Below are 23,735 nucleotides of genomic sequence, written 5' to 3'. Positions count from 1 at the left end.
GCGTGTCCCCGGAAGTATCCTCGATCATCGTTGACGGTGACGACGACCACACGCCTTCACCCTGCAACTTCGCCTACTGCAATCACCTGCCACACCCTATTCCCGATATATTTGGTTCTCACTCATGTCTGCACTACTCGTATAATCTCACAGTCTGTAAATGGCCCTCACAGCAGTACAACCTGCAATGAATCTAGAGGGCAAGAACGTACATCCATTCTTTACCAATCCTTCCAGTATGCCACCACCGTACTCGCAAGTCCCGCGCTTACCTAATCCCTAGACGGTTACGCACCAGACCCCTCGCTGATCGCAGACGCAACTCCCATCCATCATGCACACGACGATCCAGAAGCCATCGAGGCCGATGCCAATTCCACGCAAGGACAGAAGAAAAGGGCACGAAAGGTCGAACCCTCAAAGAGCAAAAAGGTAGCTTCTCACGCGAAGAACCAAGCATCTCTGGACAACTTTACCCGTCCTCCAACAATACAGAACAACGCTGAAGCCAATTTGGGCAACGCGAACATACCCGTGGAGGCTTCGCTAGAGGTCGATCCAAATAACGAGCGGAGGAAGAGGCAAAAGACCGCGTCGCCAGAACCCTTCAATCCACTGACTTCAGCGCAATCGGAGCCCAATGCTTACAATTGGCACCAGCAACTGCAGGTGGAAGCTGCGAGGCCAGTTGAGGTGCAAGGGCTACCAGAACGAGCCCTTCACACAGGCGACATGGTGGTAGATTCAACACAGGAACGAGCTGTCGTGCCGAACACACTGCCTCTGCCAGACTTGGATGCAGCCGCCATTCCACCCGGTCCCGTCGCAGACGAACCGCAGAAATCAACGCCAAAGAAACAGATAAGAGTTACCAAGAGCGGCAGACTAGTCTCCAGCCCACCGAAACCAGCGTTCGATACCGCAGCGTCACCGAAGAAAAGACGAGGTCGCCCGCGCGCGAAAGCAAAGATACTCCCCACTGTGACAGTGATACGATACGGAACCGATGCAGCAAGCCGATCTGCTCTGGGCCAGAAGATTGAAGAAATTCTGAACGCCAAGAAGAAGCTGGCAGCGCGTCCAGCAGCTCAAAAGAAGGCGACATCGAAACCAGCTGTGCCGGCCAAGAGCACACATCCCTTCTTTCTCGGAAAACCCCCGAGAGACGCTCTCCCAGCAAAGGTCGTCGCAGAACTGCCACCTCCTACCCCAAGGAGGAGCGCTGTGACTCCGGGAAAGCTGCGCGCCGAGACTCGACGAGATCCATCGCCTGAGGGCCCACCAGTTTTTAGGCGAGGATTGCAAACAAGTAATGTGGGAAAACAATCTGGTCTCAACGAAGTCTCCTGGCCCACTTGTGAGAACACGCATGTCCGCAACCTGGAATCCTCATCGCCGCGTCTGGACAACGCCACATGCATGCAGTTGCCACTCAGACCTCGCAAGCTGAAGCAAGCTGTGGTGATACTACCAGAACACGAGAACGTGGTCGCGAGGCTGGCGCGAGGCCTTCAGGGTTGCAATAGGAGCGAGAGTCGATCAGTTTCCGAGTTTGAGCCTCCTGAAGATGTTCGTCTGCCCAAAAGGTTACTCACTACCGGGTCGGAAATCCAGCGCCGGGTACGTGAACAACTGCTGGCTCAGTTACCTTCTTCAAAGCTCCCAGAAAAGCCGTCTCACCCCGCTGTCAAAGATCTGTTCCGAGAAATCGAGCATTGTCTCACGCCATTTGACGAAGCCAGATGCGAGTCTCAACCTTGGACTCTGAAGTACTGCCCGAAGAGCACATTGCACGTTTTGCAAACTGGCATGGACGCAGTGGTTCTCAAGGACTGGTTACAAAGTCTGACCGTCATGGCTGTAAGCGGCGCAGCGAAAGTCGCTACCACGCTGGATGTCAAGCAGCCACCACGGAAGAAGCGGAAGAAAGCTCTAGACGATTTCATTGTAGCGGACGATGAAGAGGATGAGGAGGACATGGTCATGCTCCCAGCTGCGGAAGGGGCCGGCTTCACACAGCCGAGATCTTACAGGCAACCGCAGTGGACGCGTAACAAGAACGTCGTACTCATCAGCGGTCCTCACGGCTGCGGGAAAAGCGCGACAGTGCATGCTGTCGCAAAGGAAATGGGCTTCGAAGTATTCGAGATTCACGCCGGTATGCGCCGTTCAGGAAAGGACATACAAGACAAGGTCGGTGATATGACCGGGAACCACCTCGTAAATCATAAACGCAACGCACCGTCTGTACAAGAGACTGCTCAAGCGGTCGACGACGCGAATGATGCCGATATAGACACTGCTTTGGAAGAGGACATCAGCAGTGGCCGACAGGGGACAATGACATCCTTTTTTCAAGTCAAGCCCGGAGCCGGAGCGGTCAAACCGAGAGTCAAGGCAAAGACACCAGAAGTCAGCAAAGGCCCAGCACTCGCAGCTCAGGCTACACTGCCCATGGCACAAGCCTCGCGCAACTCGCAGAAGCAATCGCTGATCCTCATCGAAGAGGCTGATATACTGTTCGAGGAGGACCAGCAGTTCTGGGCGCAAGTTATCAAGATTGCCTCTTTGTCCAAGCGTCCCATCGTCATCACCTGCAACGATGAGCGACAGATACCCATGCAAGACTTGCCCCTTGCAGCTGTTCTTCGGCTATCGCCCCCTCCAGTGGAATTGGCTACGGATTACTTGCTTGTTCTTGCTGGCAGGGAAGGTCACATCTTGGAGCGGCAGACTGTGAAGGAAATGTATGAATCGAAGGACCACGACCTCCGAGCTAGTATCATGGAACTCGACTTCTGGTGCCAGATGTCCGTAGGCGATAGGAAGGGAGGTCTTGAGTGGATGTACCAGCGTTGGCCACCTGGGAAAGACTTGGACGAACACGGTCAGATATTGAGAGTTGCCAGTGAAGGCACATACACATCTGGCATGGGTTGGCTATCACACAACGTCTTCGAAACACAGTCGAACCCTGTGTTCGATAAGGAAGAAGAGCTTTTGCAGGAAGTGTGGGCTGATTGGGGTATCAACCCGTCGGCGTGGGGAGTCCCTCAAGCAACCGGTACACAGTCGTCTGGAATACCCAACACTGATTGGGCTGGCCAACTGAGAGAGCTCACGCGTCTGGAGGATTACTCCGAGTCACTTAGTGCCGCCGACGTGTTCTGTCGGGTCGACCTACCGACATATGAGTCCAACTCTGACCAGCCCACCGACTCTTCGCAGCCACCGATCACCGACAAAGCACGCCTTAGCTACACGCTTGCCGCACCCCTCCTTCAAGTCGATCATAGCTCAGACTTCTTGAATCTCGATACCGCCTTCTTCACACAAACGCATCTTCTTATCCAGCGTACATACCCGGACCTTTCCCAAAGCCACAGCCTATCAACAACCTCCTATCTACACACAGAAACCGACTACGCAAAAGCTATACTCCAGCATCGCAGAAACCGAAACACGGAAACGACTCTCACACGGCTTGACTTTGCAGGAGCCCTCGACCCTCTCGCCGCACCACCCGACCAACTCATGCCCGAGCGTACTTCATTTACTCTCACGCCATCCTCATTCGACCGCACATTCAGCATCATCACGCTCGACCTAGCACCCTACGTCCGCAGCATCGTAGCCCACGAGCAGATCCTCGAAGAACAACGTGTCCGCGTGTCAAGCTTACTGACCAGTGCTGGTGGGATAGGAGGCAAAAGAGGTAGAACCACGCGCGCAAGTCGTGTAGCACTCGAAGGAGGCGTTAGGGAAACAAAGAGGAAGGATAGGTGGTTTGATGCCGATGTAGACTTCGACGCTGTCATGCGCACCGCCGGTAGGGAGTGGGCGGGCTTAGGCTGGAGAGGCGAGAATTGGAACGAAGAGAGTGGGGAAGACGGCACGGCGAGTCTGGCGGGGACACAGGAAGGAGTTGATGATGGGGATGGCGATGTTGTGATGCAGGGTTCTCAGGGGTGAGACAAAGATTTGATTGATGTGTAATGTATGTAGATGCACGATGTATGGGAGCGTTTTGACATTGCATTTTTGGGAGCGAAGTACGGGATATTGGTATAGATGAGTACGTAGATAGCTCGACTGAGAATACTACTATCACACAACACATTCAAGAATACCGAAAGTACTACTTTTGAAAAATTGATGGCATGAAACCCAAGAATAGCGATTACCTCAAGAAACTAGCTATACAATACTCACACGAAAAGACAAGTCAACAACACCAACCTGACCCTGTCGGGCAAACAGGTAACGTCAACGCCAAATCCCATTGAAACACAACACTCCCGCTCTCGTCACGCGCCAGCACTACACGCCGCTCCCCACTACCATCCCTAAGCTACAAAACACCACACCACCCACCCTCAAGCTTGATCCGTTTCGCGCCGCTGACAAACTACGTAGCCGACACCAACGGCAAGCTCTGCCTCCCGCTGTCCCCTCTACTCGACGCATTCCCCGCCGTACGCATGAGATGCGGACTGACTTTTTGCACGGGCGTAGATTTCGGCGGGGTCGAAACATCAGTTTCGGACTCGTAATCCGAGGTGAGTTGGGTAGAAGGCGCGTCTTCGGATTCTGCATCGCTGACTTCAGTTTCGGGGTCGTGTTGAATGATTGGGTGGGTGGGTTCGGTGGGGGTACTGATTGTGAGGGAGGGGGAGGCTGGTTCTGGGGCTGGAGATGCGGATGGGGGAGGATCGAGAGCGGGAGGTGGGTGTGTTGGGGTGGGGAGGTGGTCGAAGAGATCGTCGTCGTCGTCTTCAGGTAGGGCGACCTTGGTGGCTTCGTCGTCCACGACTGTTGATCCGTTGATGGGAAGATTAGCTGGTGGTAAAGGTGCCTCTTCTGCTGCAGATACAGATTCCACCCTGGCGTCTGGCGGTGAAGGAGTGTTTTCGTCGATGCGCTCGTAAAAGAGCATAAAGACGTTGCCTTGGTGCGCTTCTTCCTCAGATACTGGATATACGCTATCATCGCTGAAGCGCCACCACTGCTCTGGCTGTGGTGCCGATGGATCTTCTTGTGAACCCTCAATCGCAACATCTTCGGCCTCATCGTCTTTTGTTGATGACACTTCGGCGTCTTCATCGCTCTTGGGCTTAGGCGCAGGTTTAGGGTGCGAACGGTAGCAGACGTAGTGACCATTACCATGCGAACCGTAGTGCGTGACAGCGGCGCGCAGTCGGTATTGGAAGGGCGAGTCTGTCATGGGCTCATCCCTTGCTAGCATCGACTGTCTAGGATCCTTTGGCCACTCCTCTTCCGATGCAGCGGGCTTTTGTGAACCATGAGGAATGCCACCCAAGCACCAATTCCCAAGATCCAATACTGATGGATATGCGACGCCTGCGGTGTTCTTGAATGGCATGCCAGTATACTCGTTAAAGCTGCTTCGGTTGACGTGAAGGACTAACGATTGGGGCGCTCGCGCAACGACTGCCTGTTTCGACTTTGTGCTCTGCACCCAATTCTTCTTTGGCACGTTCAGAGTCTTCAGCAGTGTCTTATCTTCGAAGTCCTCCTTTTCAAGTGCTTCCTGTACAGCGTCTAGTCTTGCCTTCAGCGGCGATTCCGGCTTGCCAGCAACTAGGGGCGCGAGTGTCTTCTCTAGCTTAAGCAGCGTGCATTTTGCGCATTCGACGCCATCGATGAATTCTAGAGTGGTATATTCGTCTAAACATTCACGGACGTCGTAGTTGTAGTTCCTGCCAAGAGATACGGTGATGCAGTTGAACGGTATGAGCGTGAGACCTTCAGAGTAGCCGCAAGATGTGCAGCCAACGCGCTGGGCGAGGCGTCCCTCGAGCGGGTTCGATGGGATCTGAGGTGACGTTTCCGTCGTGTCCGATGCGTTGTTTGTTCCGTCTTGCGCTTTCTCATCCAGGTCCTTAGAGTCACTGAGGCTCTTTGTAACTTCAAGCCACGAGACAGACGATCGCCTCTTACTGCTCGCAGTCTTCTTGACCTCCTCGTCGAGCGCATCCAAAATCTTGCTATAATATTCCTGCGCGTCCTGCTGCTCGAAAGTGCTCATCGACTTCAACTTGCCACGTATCCAGAAATGCTGACCCGTATTCGCAGGGTCGTTAAGCTTAGTGATGATATCGAACAGAGCGCCATTTGTGCTCTCGGAGGTAAGCGCGGGGTGTTGGGAGGTCGTCTTGGAAAGGTGGTCGCGTAGCGATGGAAGGGAGGCGAGGCCTTGGATAACGCTGTTCTGGTAACAAGAGTTGCTGATATTGCCCAGGCCTGGCGGCACGTCGCTGGGGCCATGCGAGAAGGCATTTGCGACACCTCGTACCCCTTTTTGTAGTAGATTTCCCGGACTCATGCCAAAGAGGCTACCGAACATGCCGCCCTGTTGTGTGGTGTCGTCGTCGCTAGTGTTGGAGGTTGTTGAGCTGAACGAGGCGCTGCGCAGGCGTAGGACGTCGGTCGCCATCTCGAGAAAGCGCTGTATAAAATCCCAGACGGGAAATCCGAGTATATCCAAGGCTTTGAAGAGGACGTACAGACCGATGATAGCCCCTAGCAGAGCGGACGTGATAGTGGTATGCGACTGGGTTGTGTTCCACCGTTGTTGATAGGCCTCGAATTCGGGGTACTCTGCGTAGCTCATAGCTGGGTGCAAGGTAGAAATAAATTTGAAACGCTAGGCTGCTACAGGCAGGCTGTGGGAGCGGCGGTAGCGAAAGGCTTTTGAACTAGGAGTATGGGTAACGCTTGCAGGCGCAAATGGTGGGTCTTTCAACCTTCGGGCCAGCGCATGGATGTAGTCAGACAGAGCAAACGCGGCGGTGTGTTTGTCTGCGACATGGGAGAGAGACTGGGTGCGACAGTCGGGGCGAGACGAGCGACGGCGGTGGTGGTGGCGGGAACGGCGTGAATATCTAGGGCAAGGGCGAGGCTTGTGATTCTGAAGGGTTATCGGGGAAGGTGCGGGAGCGCGCTAGCGGCTCAAGTGGATCCGGAATTTTGGGTTCGCGTTCACGAGCTAGTGGGGACTTTTGGAGATTTTGGATCGATTTGAGTCTTCTTTCGACTGCAGACGAGTTTGCATAGAAAAGTTCACTACGTATCGCGATTAGCATACTAAATCGCGCATCTTTACTCAATCCCTTCATACCACCAGAATCCTGTAGCGACAACAAGAAACCAATACACAATGGCAAAGACAGCAAAGGTCAAGAAGCGCCGTATGTACCATGAATGCACCATCCTCACGAATAACTCCTAATAACTACACAGCGGTGACCATCCACTCCCGCGCCGCCCGTCGCGCCGTCTCCCCCTCCCTCAACCTCGACAAAGCCGCCCAAAAACCCGCCCACACAACCCGCGACTCCGCCTCGCCATCGCGGCCCTCCAAAGTAAACCCCCACGCCCTCGCCGCAAAAGATGCCGGCATCCAGAAGAAGCAGAAGAAAGGCACAAACATGACCCGCGCACAACGGTTACGTTACCAAAAGGGCCTTGAGCGTGCGGAGGAGAACATGGAGAAACTTGAGAAGAAGCGGATCAAGAGTGTGGGCAAAGAACAGAAGATCAAGGATAGGGCTAAGGGCTGGGAAGATGTCAATGGCGATGGCACGAAGAAGACGAAGAAGCAAGTTGCGCTTGAGCAGTTGGAGGCGGAGGAGAAGAGGAAGGAGAGGGAGTGGGTTAGTGATGAGGATATGGATGAGGAAGAGGCAGTAGTCGAGGGAGGTGATGAGGTCAAGGGCGATGGCAAGGAGGTGGATGTTGAGATCTCGCAGAGTATCCCGGCGCCTGTGGAGGAAGAGGAGATGCTTTGAGGTAGAGAGAGAAAGAAGGCTCGAACACAAAAGTCACGAAGCATATGATACCCAAAAATTACGAATTGATACGTTGGACTTCTCTTCATTGTCATTTCAATGTCCACGCTCGTTATGGATTGAGATGATGTGCTGATATACAAGCCAGCTCCTTTGTCAATAACAAAGGTATACAGGCTACTAGTACCGCTCTGTCCGTCGAAGCAGACGCACAAATCATCAACCCCTCCTACCCCATCCATTCGCATAATCATTATCTGCCTCCACCGCTGCCCTAAGCTGATCCTTGTAGGAGTGGTAGAGTTGCCTGATGCGCCCGTTCTCCTCCATGGTATCCACAATCTTTCTCGCCTCCTTTTCCCTCTTGCGATCACTTCGTCCATCTCGCTTGACCAACTTCTCTGCAGTCAGATGTCCCTCGTCCTTCAGGTAGTCTTTGACCCATTGGTAGAGATTGTAGCGCCAGTGGTACAGTGTATGCGCAACTTGGGCATTGGCTTTGCAGGTTGAACCCAGAGGGAAGCGGTGGGACTCTGGAGGTATCCGGTCTCCTTGGTAGTTGAAAGTTGGCTTTTCGCCGTTGAGTTGAGTTTCAGAGTCGGCAGACAAGGCGGAGTCACTGTCGCTATCGCTGTCTGAACTAAAGTCTGAGGCATTGGCGAGAGGTTCCAGTGTCTCTGGGTGGTAGGGTTGGCCTTGGAAGAGGACCTCGAAGCTGGCGGTATGGTTGGTTCGGTTGCAGGCTTCGCAATGTGGTGACATTACGGCCCTTTCGGCAGCGCTGAGTTCGTTCATCAAGAGCAGCGGTCTTGCACGAATGGCTCTGGTAAAGTCTGCTGTCCAGGCCGAGGATGTGTACTTGGAACCTGCGAGACCCTTCACTTCATCATCCAGTTTGCGGAAAGTCAGCACGTAGACGTTCTTTTCCGCATCGAAACCTGGATGGATCTTCTTCATGACCATCCACTCGACAGCGTGCTTGAACAAATCCCGTGTTTTCGCACGCGACAGACTGAACGCCAGACGCATTTCATCGAGATCGTCATTGACAGATGGTTCTCCGAGTACATTATCCGGGTCGTCGTCGATGAAGTGCTCATCTTCTTGGTCTTCCTGGAACATGTCAAGGGCGTTGGCATCGCGGTCTGACTCTTGCTCGTCGTCTTCGATGTCATCCTGTTCCAATATCTCAGGATCACTCTCTGGCTCTTCCTTGATAACCTCGAGTTCAGACTCAGAGTCTGTTTCCACCACAACCGCTCTTTTGCGCCCAGGTGTCGCAGAAGAGGATGGTTCATTGGTACCAGCACGTCGCCTTTTCAATGCCTCTAGAGCTTCCTGGCGTTTGTTTTTGGGCTTGCCTTGTGTGCTTCTTAGTCTGCCGCGATCCGGTAATGGAGACGATCGCAGAAACGCAAGTTCCTCTTTCAATTCGTCTTGCTCCTCGTTTTCCTCGTCGTTGTCTGCGCTTCCCTCACCCTCTTCCTCATCTTCATCTTCATCGCCTGACGCAGAATCCCCACGATTTGTAAGTTGGGTCGTGGCTGACGACTCTTCCTCGTCTTCTGAAAGTGACTTTCGCCTTTTCAGTCTGCGCCTCGTGCTTCGAGGTGGGCTCTGCTCCTCTTCTTCCTCAAGGGATGGAGAACGCCTGCGGGCGATTTTCCGCCTCGAGCTCGGTACAGGGGTGAGAGGTTCGTCCTCATCGTCATCTTCGTCTGGTGTCGGGGCCTTCTTCGCAGTCTTCCTTCGGCTGCTGCGAGGTGCAGGCTGTGACTCTTCCTCCTCTGGTGTACTCTCCTTCCTCTCTCGCCGTTTGCTGGGTTTTGAAGACTTCTTCTTATTCTCTTCCTTCTTTTTATCTTTCGGTTTCTCTGCGGTATCAGATCCGATCTCGATTACACGTCGTTGTCGTTTGCGTGGGATGACTGTGACTGTCGGTTCCTCGTCTTCAGACTCGCTGGGCGTCGCGGCTCGTCTCCGCTTTCGCGACTTCGGTTGCCCCACTTGTACTTCGTCCTCGTCCTCCTCCTCCGTCTTTGAGCTGGCAGAGCCATTGTTGGACCCATCGAACATACCACGCGCTGTGCTCCCGACTGGCATCCCCAACCGCATCGCCTTGTTTGTTCCCACTACCAACTCGTCCTCGCTCGAAGAATCATGCTTGTTGGTGTTGCTCTTGTTGGAAACTCTGCTAGGCGCTCGTCTTGTCGGTCTCATAGCCGTGAGGTTCGGCCGCGACGGCGAGGTTCCCATAGTCGTGGCGGCAGTCGATTTAGTCGCAGGTAAGGATTGAGAAGCAGGTGAAAAGTTGATTTTGGTCTGCCGTTTACGATCGCGCGCCTTCTTGGGTGCCATCTTGGCGTGTCCAATCTTGGAGTCTACTTCACTCTGGGTCTCTCACTGTGTCGCCCCGGATTCTAGCTTGCGCAGTGCCGTCGCGTCGGACAATCGCGTTGCGAAAACGTTGCTGTAGATCTGCCAATGTCGCAAATCCCCGGAAATAATTGCGCGACTATTATATTGCCCAAAATTTTGTAGAGAATGCTCCAAACGGCAAAAATGCGTCTTCCTTTCGATGACGGTGGGGCGACAAAGAGAGTGCGCATCTGCAAGGACCCGGCGATTCAGGCAGGCGCGCGAGCACGTGCGCTAGCGTCATAACCTTAGAAGTGTACCCGGACCTTCTACGTCAACCTAGGAAAAAACAGAACATCCTAGAGCCTACATCGATGTTAGGTTACCTACTTTGCCTGTTTTTATCCTAGTGTAATCTACAGAGCTGTTTGGTTTTTTTCTTGTTTAAGGTGCTTTAAGGCATAGAACAAACCTGTAACACAATCATTTGTTAAACAACGACCAACAGCCTTACGAAATGCGCATTTGCCCTAACATCTCTTTGGTGAGACATGATTCTAGCTGGTTTGATTTCATGCTTGTTCCATTAATCTTGGTGCTTAGCAGAAGTGTCGTAACTAGTCAATGTCACCGCACTCGCCAATCGACTGTCAGATTTGGTTTCTCGTCGGAAGCACCCCATTAATTCGATATATAAATCCTCTTTGTCTAGCTTAGCCTACTTACCGCATCTCATTCGGAACCAACTCTCCTTGAAATCCTGCCAATCCTGCCTAGCTGCAGTCTAGTATAGTGCTGTGAATTCTCCAATTTATCTCTTTTTCAAAAACGATAGAGTGCGCCTTTGACTCAGACTGCGGTCTGATCGTAATTCGGTCTGGTCACTGAGGTTGTCTCTTTTGCACCTCACTGCATATCTTTCGTCCTGCTCTACAAAAGATGCTTCAATCTTTCTCACCGAAGCTTCCTCCTCTCTCCTAGCGGCTTGTAAAAGCTCCATTATCTCTGTGTCCTTGTCCTTAGCTTTTGGACCTGGGCTATAGGTTTGAAGCAAAACGCCCGTTCTGTCCATTTGCGATTGACCGTGGAAACTCATGCTACAAGTCGGGATTTTGACAAAGGGATTCGTCAATTTGTCGTGCAGTTCCTTCCCAGTGAGTACCTTTGGCTTTACCTCTAGCTGCGGCGGGTTCTTGTGCGCTTTCTTGTTGGCCTTCGACTTCCCGCGAAGGCTTGATCTGCGAGCCGGTACATCAGCCACTGGCGGTAGAGGAATCTCACTTCGCTGCGTTCTAGTCGAAATTTTCGGCCCCCCATATGGTTGTTGTGGCTTCAACATCTCCCCCAGTTTCGCAGCCACTGGGCAACCCTTCCTGAAATAGGTTTCCGGCATGCTCCTAGCTCCAACACTGCTGGCATGGTCACATCTCTTCATCTCGGCTCTGAATTGAGCGCTATTGATGGCTTGAAAATTCTTTTGTGCCTGCGCCTCTCTATGTTCAAGACGCTCAGCCTTTATTCTCTCGTCCCAAGGTGGTCTCCCAAGAAGCCTCTTTTGCTTCTCTCTTCGCCACAGTACCCTTTCTTATACATGCAGATGGCAGGCCCTTTCCATCGTCTGGGGGCGGAAGCCGCTTCTTCTTGAAACTGGGTTCTGGTTCTCCGGCCCGCAGTGCTTCCAAGGCTTTGAGCCCTTGGCGGTATATCTTCATCTCGATCTTGCTCTTTGGAGCCAACTTTGGGTCGTAAATCGTATTCTAGAGGGCTTGAAGATCTCTCTCTCTGCGTGGGCGGGTGTTATATCAACGATCTGGGGTATTGGTGGGTTATTAGGCGTAATGTAGCTAAGTAACGTTGGGATAGCCGCTTTGTTGTTGTGCCTGGTTTGAGTAAAGGTGGTTGGCTTCTATTTCGATACTCGCTCCAGGCGAATAGTGATTGGAGTGATAAGTAAATTGTAACAGCGAAAGGTACATGTAGTTGTCGATAGTATAGTGCGTGTTCTAAAGAAGCAACGCAAGGATGGCTGTGTCAAGGGGTACTTATACCCAGCACACCAACTAGATTCACACACTCTTATGTGACAACGCATTCGCTGCATTGAATATGACTTCACATACATGACTGGTATTGGAATGTGCATTACGATAAATAATCTCCACCTTCAAGTACAAATCCACCCGCCTTCGTCATCACAAGATATTGTAGCAGGCAATGTTACGAACCCGCACAGTCTTTTCAAATGAGAAGATCTCTTCGCTTGGTGAGCTTCAGGGCACCAAAATTTTACTACAGCCCGCGTTCACACGAGGGAAGTCATTGCCCATAGAAAAGCTCTGCTGCACATAAGTCACCAGACTGGATGATTGATATCCAAAGTACGAAAGGCAGGAGAGCAGGAAGACATAGAGATCAGAGATGTCACCGGAGCAATTTGTGCTTTAAGCAGAGAAATCACCTTACTTGATGTCGAATGCGCTCATCAAAGCCCATGTTTGGGTTGCGATGTGAGCATCATTCCGTCAAATTACAGCCCTCACCTCTGCAGCTCATGGTCTCGATAACGCCTGATCATTGCATGCATAACCTCAATATGTCACGAGTGGGGAGAGCTGACAAGAGAGTTCGGCTGACAGCACGTTCCACAGGTTCGCCATGTTGCGCGACACTGACTGCAGGCTATCGAGCGGCGTCAGGATCGGATAACGGCAGCATGTAGTGTCCCTTGGCGAACAGCTGCAGAGGTGTTCACGGAAGGATCAAGCGCGTCAGACCAGGCTGAACTGTGTTGGCGGTTCTAGACGCGCATGGCCAGAACGTGGGCGTGTTCAAGCTTTCCCGGATGTTCATCCGCACGAAGCAGCTTGTCCCGATTACCTCTTAAGGTTGGTGTTCTCCAAGGTTGAACAGATCGAGACAGCTCGATTCGTATGTCGAATGAACTGAATGCGCTCACTTTCGCTAAGCGAAGTGCATGCACGTGGTAGACATGAAGTGTTTTTCGGACGACACCTGGCTACGACGGCTGGTATACAGACCACTGGGTCGCAATGATTTGTTCACTGGTGCATTGCAAGGGTGTAGAATCCGGTTTTGGGATGTAGTCGACGTTGAACTAAGAATATCGCTGTTGTTGTGCGGACTGGGCTTCAGTCATGGTGCAGCTGTCACCCAGATCACGCCATCTGTGAGCCTCAGCCCTAGGCTGGGATGGACGCAGTAGCAGTAGTGAATCTTAGCCCCAAGCTGTCGTTTGAAGCGTGAGCTGGGAACAGTCAAACCATATTTCTTGCAGTTCGTCGTCGCATGAACATATCGGTTTGGCGGGTGCAGTAGCTGCCAGGTGGTTAGGTTTTGCTGTCAGTGCTGGGGAAGGCATCCAGCTTCCCCAGTCGCGAAAAGAGGGTCCCCCATGTCTCCCCGATATGATCCGAGGTTGCTCGCTCCCTGCCACCCTGCGCCGACGAGATTGGTTCATGCGCCGATAAAACTCCATCTCAGGAGGCTACATAGTGTTCGCGAACGATGCAGGCGCGAAAAGTCCAGAGCGCGCGTGAAGCAGTTTGGAGTTGCACACGCGGCCCACTCAAGGGCTTCAGTCTGCGACGTTTCGGGCTGCGGAGTGACTGGGGGCTCCGCGGTGCAGCTGAGGGCCAGCGTAGTTTCTGTTTGGTAGGGCCGAAAGACGCGCCAATCAGCGGCGGGCAGTGGCAGTCTGGAACGGCATGTGCCACCGGGACCGCCTGCATTCCCTCAAGCTTCGCCCAGACACCTCCCACTTGGCCTTGACGCTTAACCCACGACGGCGACCCTCGACCTCAACACCACACACAGGCCATGACGCTCGTCTGAATCTCCATGGGCTTCTTCTACCGGACACGAACTGCTGCTGGACCAGTATAGACGCCGACCGAGCATGTGGGAGGCCGAGTCCTGGCGGCATGGAGCGCCTCTCCTGGACCGTCGCGCGCCCGATGCCACCCGACCCTACGTGAGTATCACGACGGCGACGCCCTCCACGCACGCGACTGACGACCGATACCAGCACTGTCCCTCGTACAAGCTGCCTGCCTATGGTACCATCGAAATTTCGCCCGGCAACACCATCACGCTCGACCAGAATGCCGTCTTCCGCCCGCTATGCACCAACACGGCCACCCAACAGGGCAGCATCGACGACGGCACAGGGGGAATCACCAGCGTCGCCGACATGCGCGACCCCTTCCACGCTTCCATCACGCCCCAGGCCTACGCGACAGGCGCCGCGACCGTCATCGCCTGGATGCTCGTCATCATGCTCATCATCACACCACGCACTTTCTTCGTCGGCAACGCTTCGGGACGCTCAGGGCTCATGGGACGACGCGGTATGATCAGCGGCGCAACAGGAAGCGGATCAATCATAGGAGTTGGAAGCCGGCCATGGCTGCAGAAGGCTGCGGCCCTGACCGTCGCTATTTCCCTGACGCTCGCCACTGCCGACACGTTCAAGATCGCCGAACGCCAGTACGAGGAGGGCTTCATCGATGCCATGGAGCTGCGTGACCAGGTCGTAGCTGGCATGGAAATCAAGGTTTCGCGCGTTGTTTCCGACATTTTCCTCTGGCTCGCACAGGTACAGACTTTGATACGCCTTTTTCCGCGCCACAAAGAGAAGGTCATCATCAAATGGGTCGGATTTGCGCTCATCCTGCTCGACATTGCATTCAGCTGTCTCAACAGCTTCGGCCCCTACGAGAACCAACGCCGCCCCGCACATTTCGACACCGCGATCCCCGCCCTCAGCTACTTGTTCCAACTATCACTCAGCATGCTCTACGCCGCCTGGGTTATGTACTACGCCATTACCAAGAGACGATACGCCTTCTACCACTCCATGATGTGGAACATGAGTGTCGTTTCCCTGCTATCTATCATCGCCATTCTCACACCCGTCGTATTTTTCATTACCGATATCGCCAACTACACCATTGCCGGATGGGGAGACTACTTCCGCTGGGTAGGGGCTGCCGCTGCCAGTGTCATCGTTTGGGAGTGGGTGGAGCGCATCGAAGCACTAGAAAGAGAAGAGAGAAAAGACGGAATCTTGGGGAGAGAAATATACGATGGAGACGATATGCTCGACAACACCCCATCCGACTCCAAATGGCCTTCAAAACGCAAGGGCCAGCTATCAGAAAAAGATGACAAGAAAAGTGGAGGAGGCTCTGGCGGCTTCGGCGCGTTCACATCAGCACATGCCGGACGCTTCAATGATCTTGCCCAAAGGTTCGGACGCAAGATGACCGAATCGCCACGAGCAGAAGCACGAAAGAAGCGCACCATCCACATCCCTGCACCACCTCCGGTGGTGCGAAGGTCAGCATCAGCTACACGTGGAGACCGCAACTCGCGGGCCTATGTACGGGTGCAGACTCCGCCTCCGGTACCAGTCATTGCATCACCGGTTAGCAGAACAGACACCACCAGTGCTGACTCGACTGTATATACAGTCCGCTATCATCCCATCAGCGACACACCTGTCAATTCACGGCACGCACCGACAGATGACCGACCAGGAAACCGTGAAGCACAACCACAAACACAAGACTCGCCACAAGAACCTCAGGCTCAACCAGCTGATCCTGAGGATCCTGAAAAGGGAGGAGAACTGGAACCAGTCACCAGCAGGAGTAGATTTCAATGGCAAGCGCTAGGAAACCCATTCCGACGAAAAGGACGAACCCCGCCAAAGGAACTGCAGAGAGGCCAGGTCATCGAACCACTCGCGGTTGACGACGTCGCAGCCAACATACCCCCTCGCAACTACAACGGGCTAGCTCTAGCCGATCGGCTGGGCACCTTTGCTGCACAGCAAGGCGAAAAGCTCAGGTCGAAGAAGAAGCCTGGGTCACAGCACGACACGACTCTACCAGTCACGATCATTCCTGCACAACCTCGGGGTCAAACCTGGTCTCCAGACATCATCCGCCAGCAGCAACAAGCTCAACAGGACGAGTCTTCTGCCAGTGCGGGTACGCAGCAAGCGAGTGCGCCAACTCCGAGCGAACAAGATCAATCTCATGGAGGGACTAATTCAAGCGAGGTCGTCAACCTGTCGGCCTCGCCAAACTCAACACGCACTCCCCGCATCCGGTTCTCGCCGGCAGCCCCGATTGGTCGCCAACACAACACTGGTGGTCTCGGGACAGAGATGCGACAACCGCCATCTGCACCGAGTTCACCGTTGCCAATAGACGAGTCGACATCAACCATCGACTTTAGCAGGCCCGAAAACCACACTCGGACAGATCACGACAGGTAGTTTGTCGACGCACCATCTTCTCTCGCATGTTTCTGTTTATATTTCGAACGTTGATAGCACGTATATACCCCCACATTGAATGGCGCATTGGTGGCATGGATTGAGGATAGTGGAGACTCCACACAGCATTGGCATGGAATGGCGCAATTGGAACTTAAAAAATCTTTGGTGTTTGTATGAGGGATGGATACCCGCCGGCCATAAGGTCAGGCTCTTTGATTTAGGTGGAATGGCGCAAGCCTGCGACGATAGGTGGAGCGGTGGATGCTGCGATCTATTAAGCGCTATAGCATGTACAGCAAAATATCAATAAATCAGTAAATCATATGTTTGCACTTGTCAGTAATTGGTACCTTTATACTTGTCCAATGTCAAGCAGACTGCGCCAAGGCATTGATAAGGCTGTGACGATCTGGTAGGGCATGGGACGGGCGTTAGTGGAGCCCGGTTCCTTGCACCGCCGCATCATAGCTCCATGTTATCATCGCGTGTAGCACCTCAGTCTGAGCTCTGGCCCTGCAGCTCTGTCCATCGACGACGTGCAGTTTGGAAATAATTAGTCGGCTGCGCATCTTCTGCAAGCGACAATGTCTTTATTCGGTGACGATGACCCGCCGCAGCGCGCGAAGCAGTCGTCGTCGCTCTTCGATGACGATCCCAAGCCCGCGGGCAAGACGGGCAACAGCTTGTTCGCAGACGACCTGGACGCCAACGACTCGCCCTGGGGCTTCCCCACGCCCAAGAAAGCCGGACGCGAAGCTCTCGTCAAGTCGCTGCTTCCTGCTTCCGACGTGCCCGACTCGTACATTGACGCTTTCGACGCACTGCTAGAGGCTGGGAACCGCGAAGGCAATGGGGTCAGCGTGGAGGGTGTCAAGAAGCTACTGGCCGAGAGCGACATTCCCGGTCACGCGCAGACCAAGATACTCGAGATTGTACTACCGTCTGGTGGCAGCGCCGAACTGGGCAGGAACGAGTTCAATGTCGTCTTCGCCCTGATTGGGTTGGCGCAAGAGCATGAGGACATCACCCTAGACAGCGTCGACGAGAGGAAAAGGAGTGAGTGTTAGCATTGTCGCGCGTGCCACTACAGAACGACATTGACGCCCTGCCAGATCTTCCCGTCCCAACTGTGACGCTGCCGCAGTCCACCAAGGCCCGCGAACCATCACCTCCTCCCCAACAAGCCCAGCCCCCGACTCCTCCCGCGCCGCAACGCCAGCCTTCTGCGCAGCAACCGTCGCCTGCAAACAAGTCGAGTGCGCCTATGCGCAAGCAATCCTTCGGCGACCCAGAGGCGGATCCTTGGGGCAGCCCCGACCTGCACAGAGGCCACAGCCACGCGAGCTATACCAGCTCGCAACCGCACACCAACGGCTCGAGCCTACCCCCAACCGCACGAACGACGAGTCAATTCACAACACAATCGACCGCGGCCTCTTCCAACATCCCGCAGCCCGTCCAGCCAAGTTCTTTGAGCAGTGAAGGTGGCTGGGGCGGATACAATGGCGGAGCGAGCCAACCATTTTCTGCCCCTGGCTTGGGAGAAGATGGGTTTGGCGCACCCGCAGCAGGAGAGAGCGGCTCCAATGCGACACCAGAGTTGGGCAGATCCATCGGACGACTGAATCCAGGCGGCAGTGGGAACGAAGAGGTTATAACCATTACTGCGCTCTCAGAGAAAGAGGGCATGTTCATGTTCCAGCACCGCAACTACGAAGTCGCCAGTTCGAAACGTACCACAAAGGTCGTCCGCCGATACAGTGATTTCGTCTGGCTGTTGGACTGTCTGCATAAGCGGTATCCTTTTAGACAATTGCCATTGTTGCCCCCGAAGAGGGTCGGTAGTAAGTACCCCTCCTGCTATGGCCTTGATACGTATTGAGATTTCTTAGTCAACGGCAATCCAATAGCTGCAGATGCCACTTTCCTCGAAAAGCGAAGAAAGGGTCTTGCGCGCTTCACCAACGCGCTCGTACGGCATCCAGTTCTGAACCAGGAGCAATTGGTAGTCATGTTCCTGACAGTACCTACGGTATGTTTGACTAGTTTGAGGACTGTCCAATATGTATTAATCAAAACAGGAACTCGCAGTATGGCGCAAACAAGCCAACCTATCCGTTCAGGAAGAATTCACCGGCAAACCCCTGCCCCCGGATCTCGAAGACTCCCTCCCGAAGACCCTCCCTGAGCTCTTTGATACCGTCCGATCCGGTGTCCGACGCAGCGCAGAAACCTACATCACCCTCTGCAGCATGATGGAGCGCCTCTCCCGCCGAAACGAAGGAATGGCAGCAGAATACGCACGCTTCTCCTCCGCTCTCAGCGGACTCACAGAGTCAAGTCAAGAAACGTACGCCGTGGACACAAACGACGTGCCATTGCTGAACGAGGGCATGAATGCTACAGCACGGCACCTCGATTCCAGCAGACAATTGCTAGAAGACGAAGCAAGAGGATGGGAAGAAGGCGTTCTCGAAGACCTGAAGAGACAGAGAGACACTCTAGTCAGCGTACGCGACATGTTCGACCGCCGAGACAAGTATGCCCGCGACAATATCCCCCAACTGGAAAAGCGCATCGCAAATAACGAAAGCAAACTCCACAACATCCGCCAGAAGCCCGCCGAGCAGATCAAGCCCGGTGAGGCGGAGAAGGTGGAGGATGCCATTTTCAAGGTTAGTCCCCAATTCACCATGTACAATGAGATGGTCTTCTAACGCGTGATACTAGGACAAGGAATCCATCGTCCAACAACACGCCCGCGGCGTCTTCATCCAAGAATGCATCCGCGACGAACTGCTCTTCTTCCAAAAGTCGCAATACCATGTTAGTAGACTGCACCAAGAGTGGGCGCAGGAACGTGTCAAGTATGCGGAGCTGCAGGCGGATAATTGGAGGGCGTTGAGTGAAGAGGTGGAGAGCATGCCTCAGGCGGAGTAAGCAACACCTGTCCTTGTGGAATTGAGAAAAGAGGAAATGATGTTTCCTTGCCCGTTTGTTCATGATAATCAAGGACGAGGAGTAAACGGGTATGGTGGGCATGGATGGGAGGATGAGGCATGCTCGTGCTCTTGTTTCTGGAGCAGTTGGTTGCCGAGATGTCATGACCCAAGGTTGTAATTTGTACATGTCTCCTACGTCTTGTTTATTTTGGTTTCGTTTGCGCGCATTTGATATCAAGAGGTCGACGTATATACCTGTTACGTATGTGTGGATGAGGGTAGATACTTCTGCCTTGTCTTCAATGTGCATTTGCTGGTTGCTTGTCCTGGCGATACTGTATCATGTCCTGCTTGACTAGTTCTGTTAGATGCCGAGGAAGATGAGCGCTTACCCTACTCATGACTGCGGCACAGTAAGACTAAGACCAGGCTGTCGATGTTAAGATGTCGTGTAGGGGTAACGTGCCCCAGGTCCCAGTTGCTGATGATAGCCTGCATCATTTATCCTAACTTGGAAAGACGCCCCTCTGTCATATTAGTACATCCATAACCCATGTCTTCACACCACAAGTAAGAGCGGTATTGTGAATTCAGGATCGATTTCTCATTGCATGCAAGGCCGGGTATCCCCCATTGCCCGTAAACACAGTACGAGGAAATACGCCATGCAGAACCATCCCCACCCGACTACAAAGCCCACTCTCTCAGCTTGCTTTTCCTTTTATCTCAGACCCATATCCGTCCTCTTGCTTGATCATGTGGGGCGGTCGGGTCGAGGTAACATTGTTGTATCGTATCGTCAGGTAATCATCGTCGTCACATGCGCCTTCTACTCCAGCCCCCGAAGCGTACGGTAGAGAGAAAATCTATCGGTGCTGTTGCAATGTGAGTTTGCGGACTTTGTACAAGTATATAGCGAGGACGTACCTTGACGAAGCCAATGTCGGAGCTCTTCTCGCGGAAGCACTGACGGCAGATGTTGAGGCCGTACTTGCGGATCAGACCAGCGGGGTGGGTGCAGACGCGGCTGTGAGTACTGTGTTAGCCATCGCGTACTGGTATCCTGGCCCGTTGCATCAGGTGCATCCAATCCCTCCCCTCGCGCAGACCAACACGGTGCGCTCGCCCTGGCCCCAGCCGCGTATATAATCGGCGCCTCTTCCTCTTCCTCCTCCGTCTAGTGTATCGAGGTTTTGGAATCAAACGTACCACTCGCGGGAGCCCTTGCCGTAAGTCCTAGGGCGCGAATACCAGACCGACTCGTGAGACATGATGTGTGGTTGGAGGGTTTTGGACGGGGGATTGTCGCTTGCTAATTTCCAAGTCAGCCAAATTTATACTTTTATGACGATTCCTTTAACAGCTGCGCAAAAAGGGCTACTGACAGTATTGACTTGTTGTCGGCGGAGTTGAATCGGGCGTGCGTAGGCTTGTCGGGGTCACGATGCTCGACTGTCGAAATCGAATATTGTGTGGGGTGGTCTGTGCTGGCCGCTAACCTTGCCGGCGCCGCCGCGGGGGGGGCAGGCCCTCTCAGAACTCATCGCGACGTTTCGCTGTGCCAAGAGATCGCCACAATCCACGGTTGTACTGCCAGAGATACCGCATGCGGTAGTTTGACTAGTTAAAAGTGGGGTTTGGAAGCTGATTAGATCTGTGACCGCTAGATGCTGTATCGCCGGAGAGCGGCTGCTTGCTTCTGCACGTGCGCTCTTGTGCTCTTTGGGACAGGACTTGGAGACAAGAGCGTACGATGGAGGGTTCGAAGCAGTTTTACTTGTGTGATGTACTAGAAATTCCCAGGATAAGTTTGATAATGATATACACATGAAGAACCTAGAAGATACAATGCTTTTTGCACAGTAGTGTCTCCCTGCACATACCACGTCACAAGCAAACTGCAATCCACTGCTACCGCAACATTCATACACAATCATATCGTACACATTAGGACTTCGAACTCCCAGGGCCGATCGAATTTCTACTCCTGACGGCGATCCAAGTTGACCACCAGCGTGCCACTCCTGCTCCTATTCATTGGTCAGTGTCGGTAGGCCCTTCGCTCTTGTCTGCTGACCAACTTACTCTACTTTGTGATATCGTATTCTTCCGCCATTATCCAAGGTGGTCGGACTGTATGAGTCGGCCTTGAGGGGTGCCCTATGTATAGGAGGAGAAGGTTCCACTCGTTTTTCCTCGTCCAGTGATGACGATACTGTTTTGTGGTATCTGATTTTCGCGCCGCTCTCAAGGGTCTTCGTCTTGTATTTGCTGGGGAGGGGTGCGCCTTCTTCTAATAAAGATATTGTTGGATCATGGAAACGGGGTGGATTTGATCCCTTATCTGGAGCCAGTGTGTCCTTATCTGTAGCCGGTGTGTGACTTTTTGTGAGACGCTGCTCTTCGGCTGTGAGAAGCTCCATTTCTCGGTCAAGAGCCTCGATCTCTTCTTGCATGGCCCTCCGCTTTTCGCGGTTGGCCTGCTGCCTTTTCCACTCATCGCTCTCTTCGCCTTTTCTGGCATCGGGTTCAAGAGGTTGATCAAAGGAATCGATGGTTCCGCCGAGCAGCCAGTTGACTCTGTGCTTCTCCTCCTCTAGCATCGCTGCGAACTTCTTCTTAGTCTCCTCAAAATGTGGTCTCTCCCAGTATCCCTTTCCATAATTCGCCCGCAAATCGCGATGAAAGTCGCCCACAAGATACAGACTACCTGTCAGGACGATCGATCCTTCAGGTTCTCGGAGGTGTTTTGCTGTACAAAGTGCTCGGAGCGGCCCGCCTTCTTCCACAGCTAGCCCTGTGATAGTGGGCTCGATCGATTTTGCTATGGCGAGGAGTCGTTTTGGATGCATTGGTCTCACCCAAGGCATACCATCCACCGGACCAAAGGACGTAGTGACGACATTGTCTCCTCGGTGTAGTATGTTTCTCAGGAATTTATATGCATCTTTCCCATCGGTCATTGCAAGTACCCATGTGATAGGCCATCCCTTGCCTGGCCTTTGAACACCAGGAACCTTCTTTGCCCGCAAGGTCCGTCCGACGTGACCACTCAGCAGTGTGGCAGCGTCGGCGTTATGAGCTCCATCTACCAGGATAAATTCTCCTTTTTGATCAAATCCAGTCGTGCTTGTCGTACTTGGCGCACCAAAGATAGGCGGTACTCGAACCGACTCTAGTCGTCCTGGGTATGGGAAGTTCCTTGAGCCGTGCAAGGTGTGTTGCATCACAAACGGTTTCATCTCTCTGCCGAGACTTTCCATTGCTGCCATCGTAGCCCTCGCTGCGAGGACGATATTTTCCCGTTGAGCGGTCGGGTTTGGTGGCCGGTCTTCGTGCGCGAACAGAGTCTTTGAAAAGCCTGGAGGATCGTATTCCAAACAAGGTCCTGCCCCAATGCTTTGAGCATGCTTTCTAATGACGGCCTGGACGTTATCCTCGTTTTTAGGATTGACAAGATAAGGTACATCAGGCCTGAGGATGCCAGCCTTGTGGAGTGCGATCTCTTCTAGGGTATCACCTAAGAAGCCCTCGTGGTCTCTTGCTATCTTTGCGATGACTGAAACCGCTTGATTGTTCAGTATATTGGTAGCATCGAGCTTTCCGCCCATGCCAACTTCAACGATGCCAATCTCTACCTTGGCTTCGTTGAAGATGTGGAAAGCAGTGGCAGTCAATATTTCGAAGTTTGAAGCACTGATGCCATCTCTTATACTCAGTTCCAGGTAGTGCTTCTCGATCTTGCGAAAGAGCGCCTCTTCCACGGGCTTATGGTTGATGGTTATACAGTCCCATCTGAAAAAGTTAGATTAGTACTAGCTCACGTGACAGCGTACCTACCTGTCTATGAGATGTGGAGACGTGAATTTGCCAATTGTGAGTCGCTTGGAAAGGAGTCTCGACGCATAGTGGCAAATGGATCCTTTGCCGTTGGTGCCAGCGACATGTATCGATTTCCATGGAAACTGGACATTCTTCAGAAGCAGACTGATCCGTTCCAAGCCAGGCTGGATCATGACCACAAGACGAGTAATCTATAGTAGCATAGGCAACTATGGGTCTAGGCAGACGCGGAATGGGTTGAAACGATGTACCTGCAGATTATGTCGACTCATTGGGGCGAGTGGACCAAAAGCTACTGACAGATGTGACCTTGCCATATTAGGCAACTGAGGCTTGGCGGTTACTGTCGCGCCTGGCGAAGACGACGGGTCGTTTGCTATGAGACGTTCAATTGCGATACAGAGTGAAGTGAAGCTGAGACAAGCTATTTAAGAAGTGATAGTCTAGACTAAAGACGTTCGCTATATGAATGCT

General features: G+C 53.2%; 8 protein-coding genes across 8 annotated transcripts; 4 read left to right on the top strand and 4 right to left on the bottom strand.

Annotated features, from left to right (window-relative positions):
* Window positions 1-24: 24 nt before the first annotated feature.
* Window positions 25-4,190, top strand: BKA58DRAFT_121881 (uncharacterized protein). The gene is made up of 2 exons (XM_046164173.1): window positions 25-236; window positions 284-4,190. The coding sequence occupies exons 1-2, from the start codon at window positions 161-163 to the stop codon at window positions 3,970-3,972; spliced, it is 3,765 nt and encodes a 1,254-aa protein (XP_046027410.1). The 5' UTR covers window positions 25-160; the 3' UTR covers window positions 3,973-4,190.
* A 218-nt stretch (window positions 4,191-4,408) lies between these two features.
* BKA58DRAFT_427963 (uncharacterized protein) lies at window positions 4,409-6,908 on the bottom strand (the record flags this gene model as incomplete). The annotated part of the gene is made up of 1 exon (XM_046172998.1): window positions 4,409-6,908. The coding sequence occupies exon 1, from the start codon at window positions 6,632-6,634 to the stop codon at window positions 4,409-4,411; it is 2,226 nt and encodes a 741-aa protein (XP_046027409.1). The 5' UTR covers window positions 6,635-6,908.
* A 116-nt stretch (window positions 6,909-7,024) lies between these two features.
* Window positions 7,025-7,889, top strand: BKA58DRAFT_379831 (Alb1-domain-containing protein). The gene is made up of 2 exons (XM_046169848.1): window positions 7,025-7,211; window positions 7,264-7,889. Exons 1-2 carry the CDS (start codon window positions 7,181-7,183, stop codon window positions 7,809-7,811), a joined length of 579 nt encoding a protein of 192 aa, XP_046027408.1. The 5' UTR covers window positions 7,025-7,180; the 3' UTR covers window positions 7,812-7,889.
* On the bottom strand, window positions 7,890-10,401 carry BKA58DRAFT_379829 (uncharacterized protein). Its single transcript, XM_046169847.1, has one exon. It carries the CDS (start codon window positions 10,167-10,169, stop codon window positions 8,031-8,033), a length of 2,139 nt encoding a protein of 712 aa, XP_046027407.1. The 5' UTR covers window positions 10,170-10,401; the 3' UTR covers window positions 7,890-8,030.
* A 3,526-nt stretch (window positions 10,402-13,927) lies between these two features.
* On the top strand, window positions 13,928-16,800 carry BKA58DRAFT_379822 (pH-response regulator protein palH/rim-21). The gene is made up of 2 exons (XM_046169846.1): window positions 13,928-14,160; window positions 14,215-16,800. Exons 1-2 carry the CDS (start codon window positions 14,086-14,088, stop codon window positions 16,471-16,473), a joined length of 2,334 nt encoding a protein of 777 aa, XP_046027406.1. The 5' UTR covers window positions 13,928-14,085; the 3' UTR covers window positions 16,474-16,800.
* A 260-nt stretch (window positions 16,801-17,060) lies between these two features.
* On the top strand, window positions 17,061-19,416 carry BKA58DRAFT_409818 (sorting nexin mvp1; the record flags this gene model as incomplete). Its single annotated transcript, XM_046172170.1, has 5 exons — window positions 17,061-17,532; window positions 17,589-18,320; window positions 18,369-18,508; window positions 18,558-19,151; window positions 19,207-19,416. The coding sequence occupies 5 exons, from the start codon at window positions 17,061-17,063 to the stop codon at window positions 19,414-19,416; spliced, it is 2,148 nt and encodes a 715-aa protein (XP_046027405.1).
* Window positions 19,417-19,925: 509 nt separating this feature from the next.
* On the bottom strand, window positions 19,926-21,044 carry BKA58DRAFT_121796 (40S ribosomal protein). The gene is made up of 3 exons (XM_046164172.1): window positions 20,628-21,044; window positions 20,346-20,445; window positions 19,926-20,284 (listed from the first exon to the last, which is right to left on the bottom strand). Exons 1-3 carry the CDS (start codon window positions 20,687-20,689, stop codon window positions 20,123-20,125), a joined length of 324 nt encoding a protein of 107 aa, XP_046027404.1. The 5' UTR covers window positions 20,690-21,044; the 3' UTR covers window positions 19,926-20,122.
* A 135-nt stretch (window positions 21,045-21,179) lies between these two features.
* Window positions 21,180-23,724, bottom strand: BKA58DRAFT_379816 (Mur ligase). Its single transcript, XM_046169845.1, has 3 exons — window positions 23,259-23,724; window positions 21,504-23,213; window positions 21,180-21,448 (listed from the first exon to the last, which is right to left on the bottom strand). Exons 1-3 carry the CDS (start codon window positions 23,432-23,434, stop codon window positions 21,400-21,402), a joined length of 1,935 nt encoding a protein of 644 aa, XP_046027403.1. The 5' UTR covers window positions 23,435-23,724; the 3' UTR covers window positions 21,180-21,399.
* Window positions 23,725-23,735: the final 11 nt, after the last annotated feature.

This window comes from Alternaria rosae, assembly GCF_020736505.1.
Source record: "Alternaria rosae strain MPI-PUGE-AT-0040 chromosome Unknown BKA58scaffold_3, whole genome shotgun sequence".
In the NCBI taxonomy this organism is placed as follows: Eukaryota; Fungi; Ascomycota; class Dothideomycetes; order Pleosporales; family Pleosporaceae; genus Alternaria; species Alternaria rosae.
This window is presented reverse-complemented; position numbering and strand designations above follow the sequence as displayed.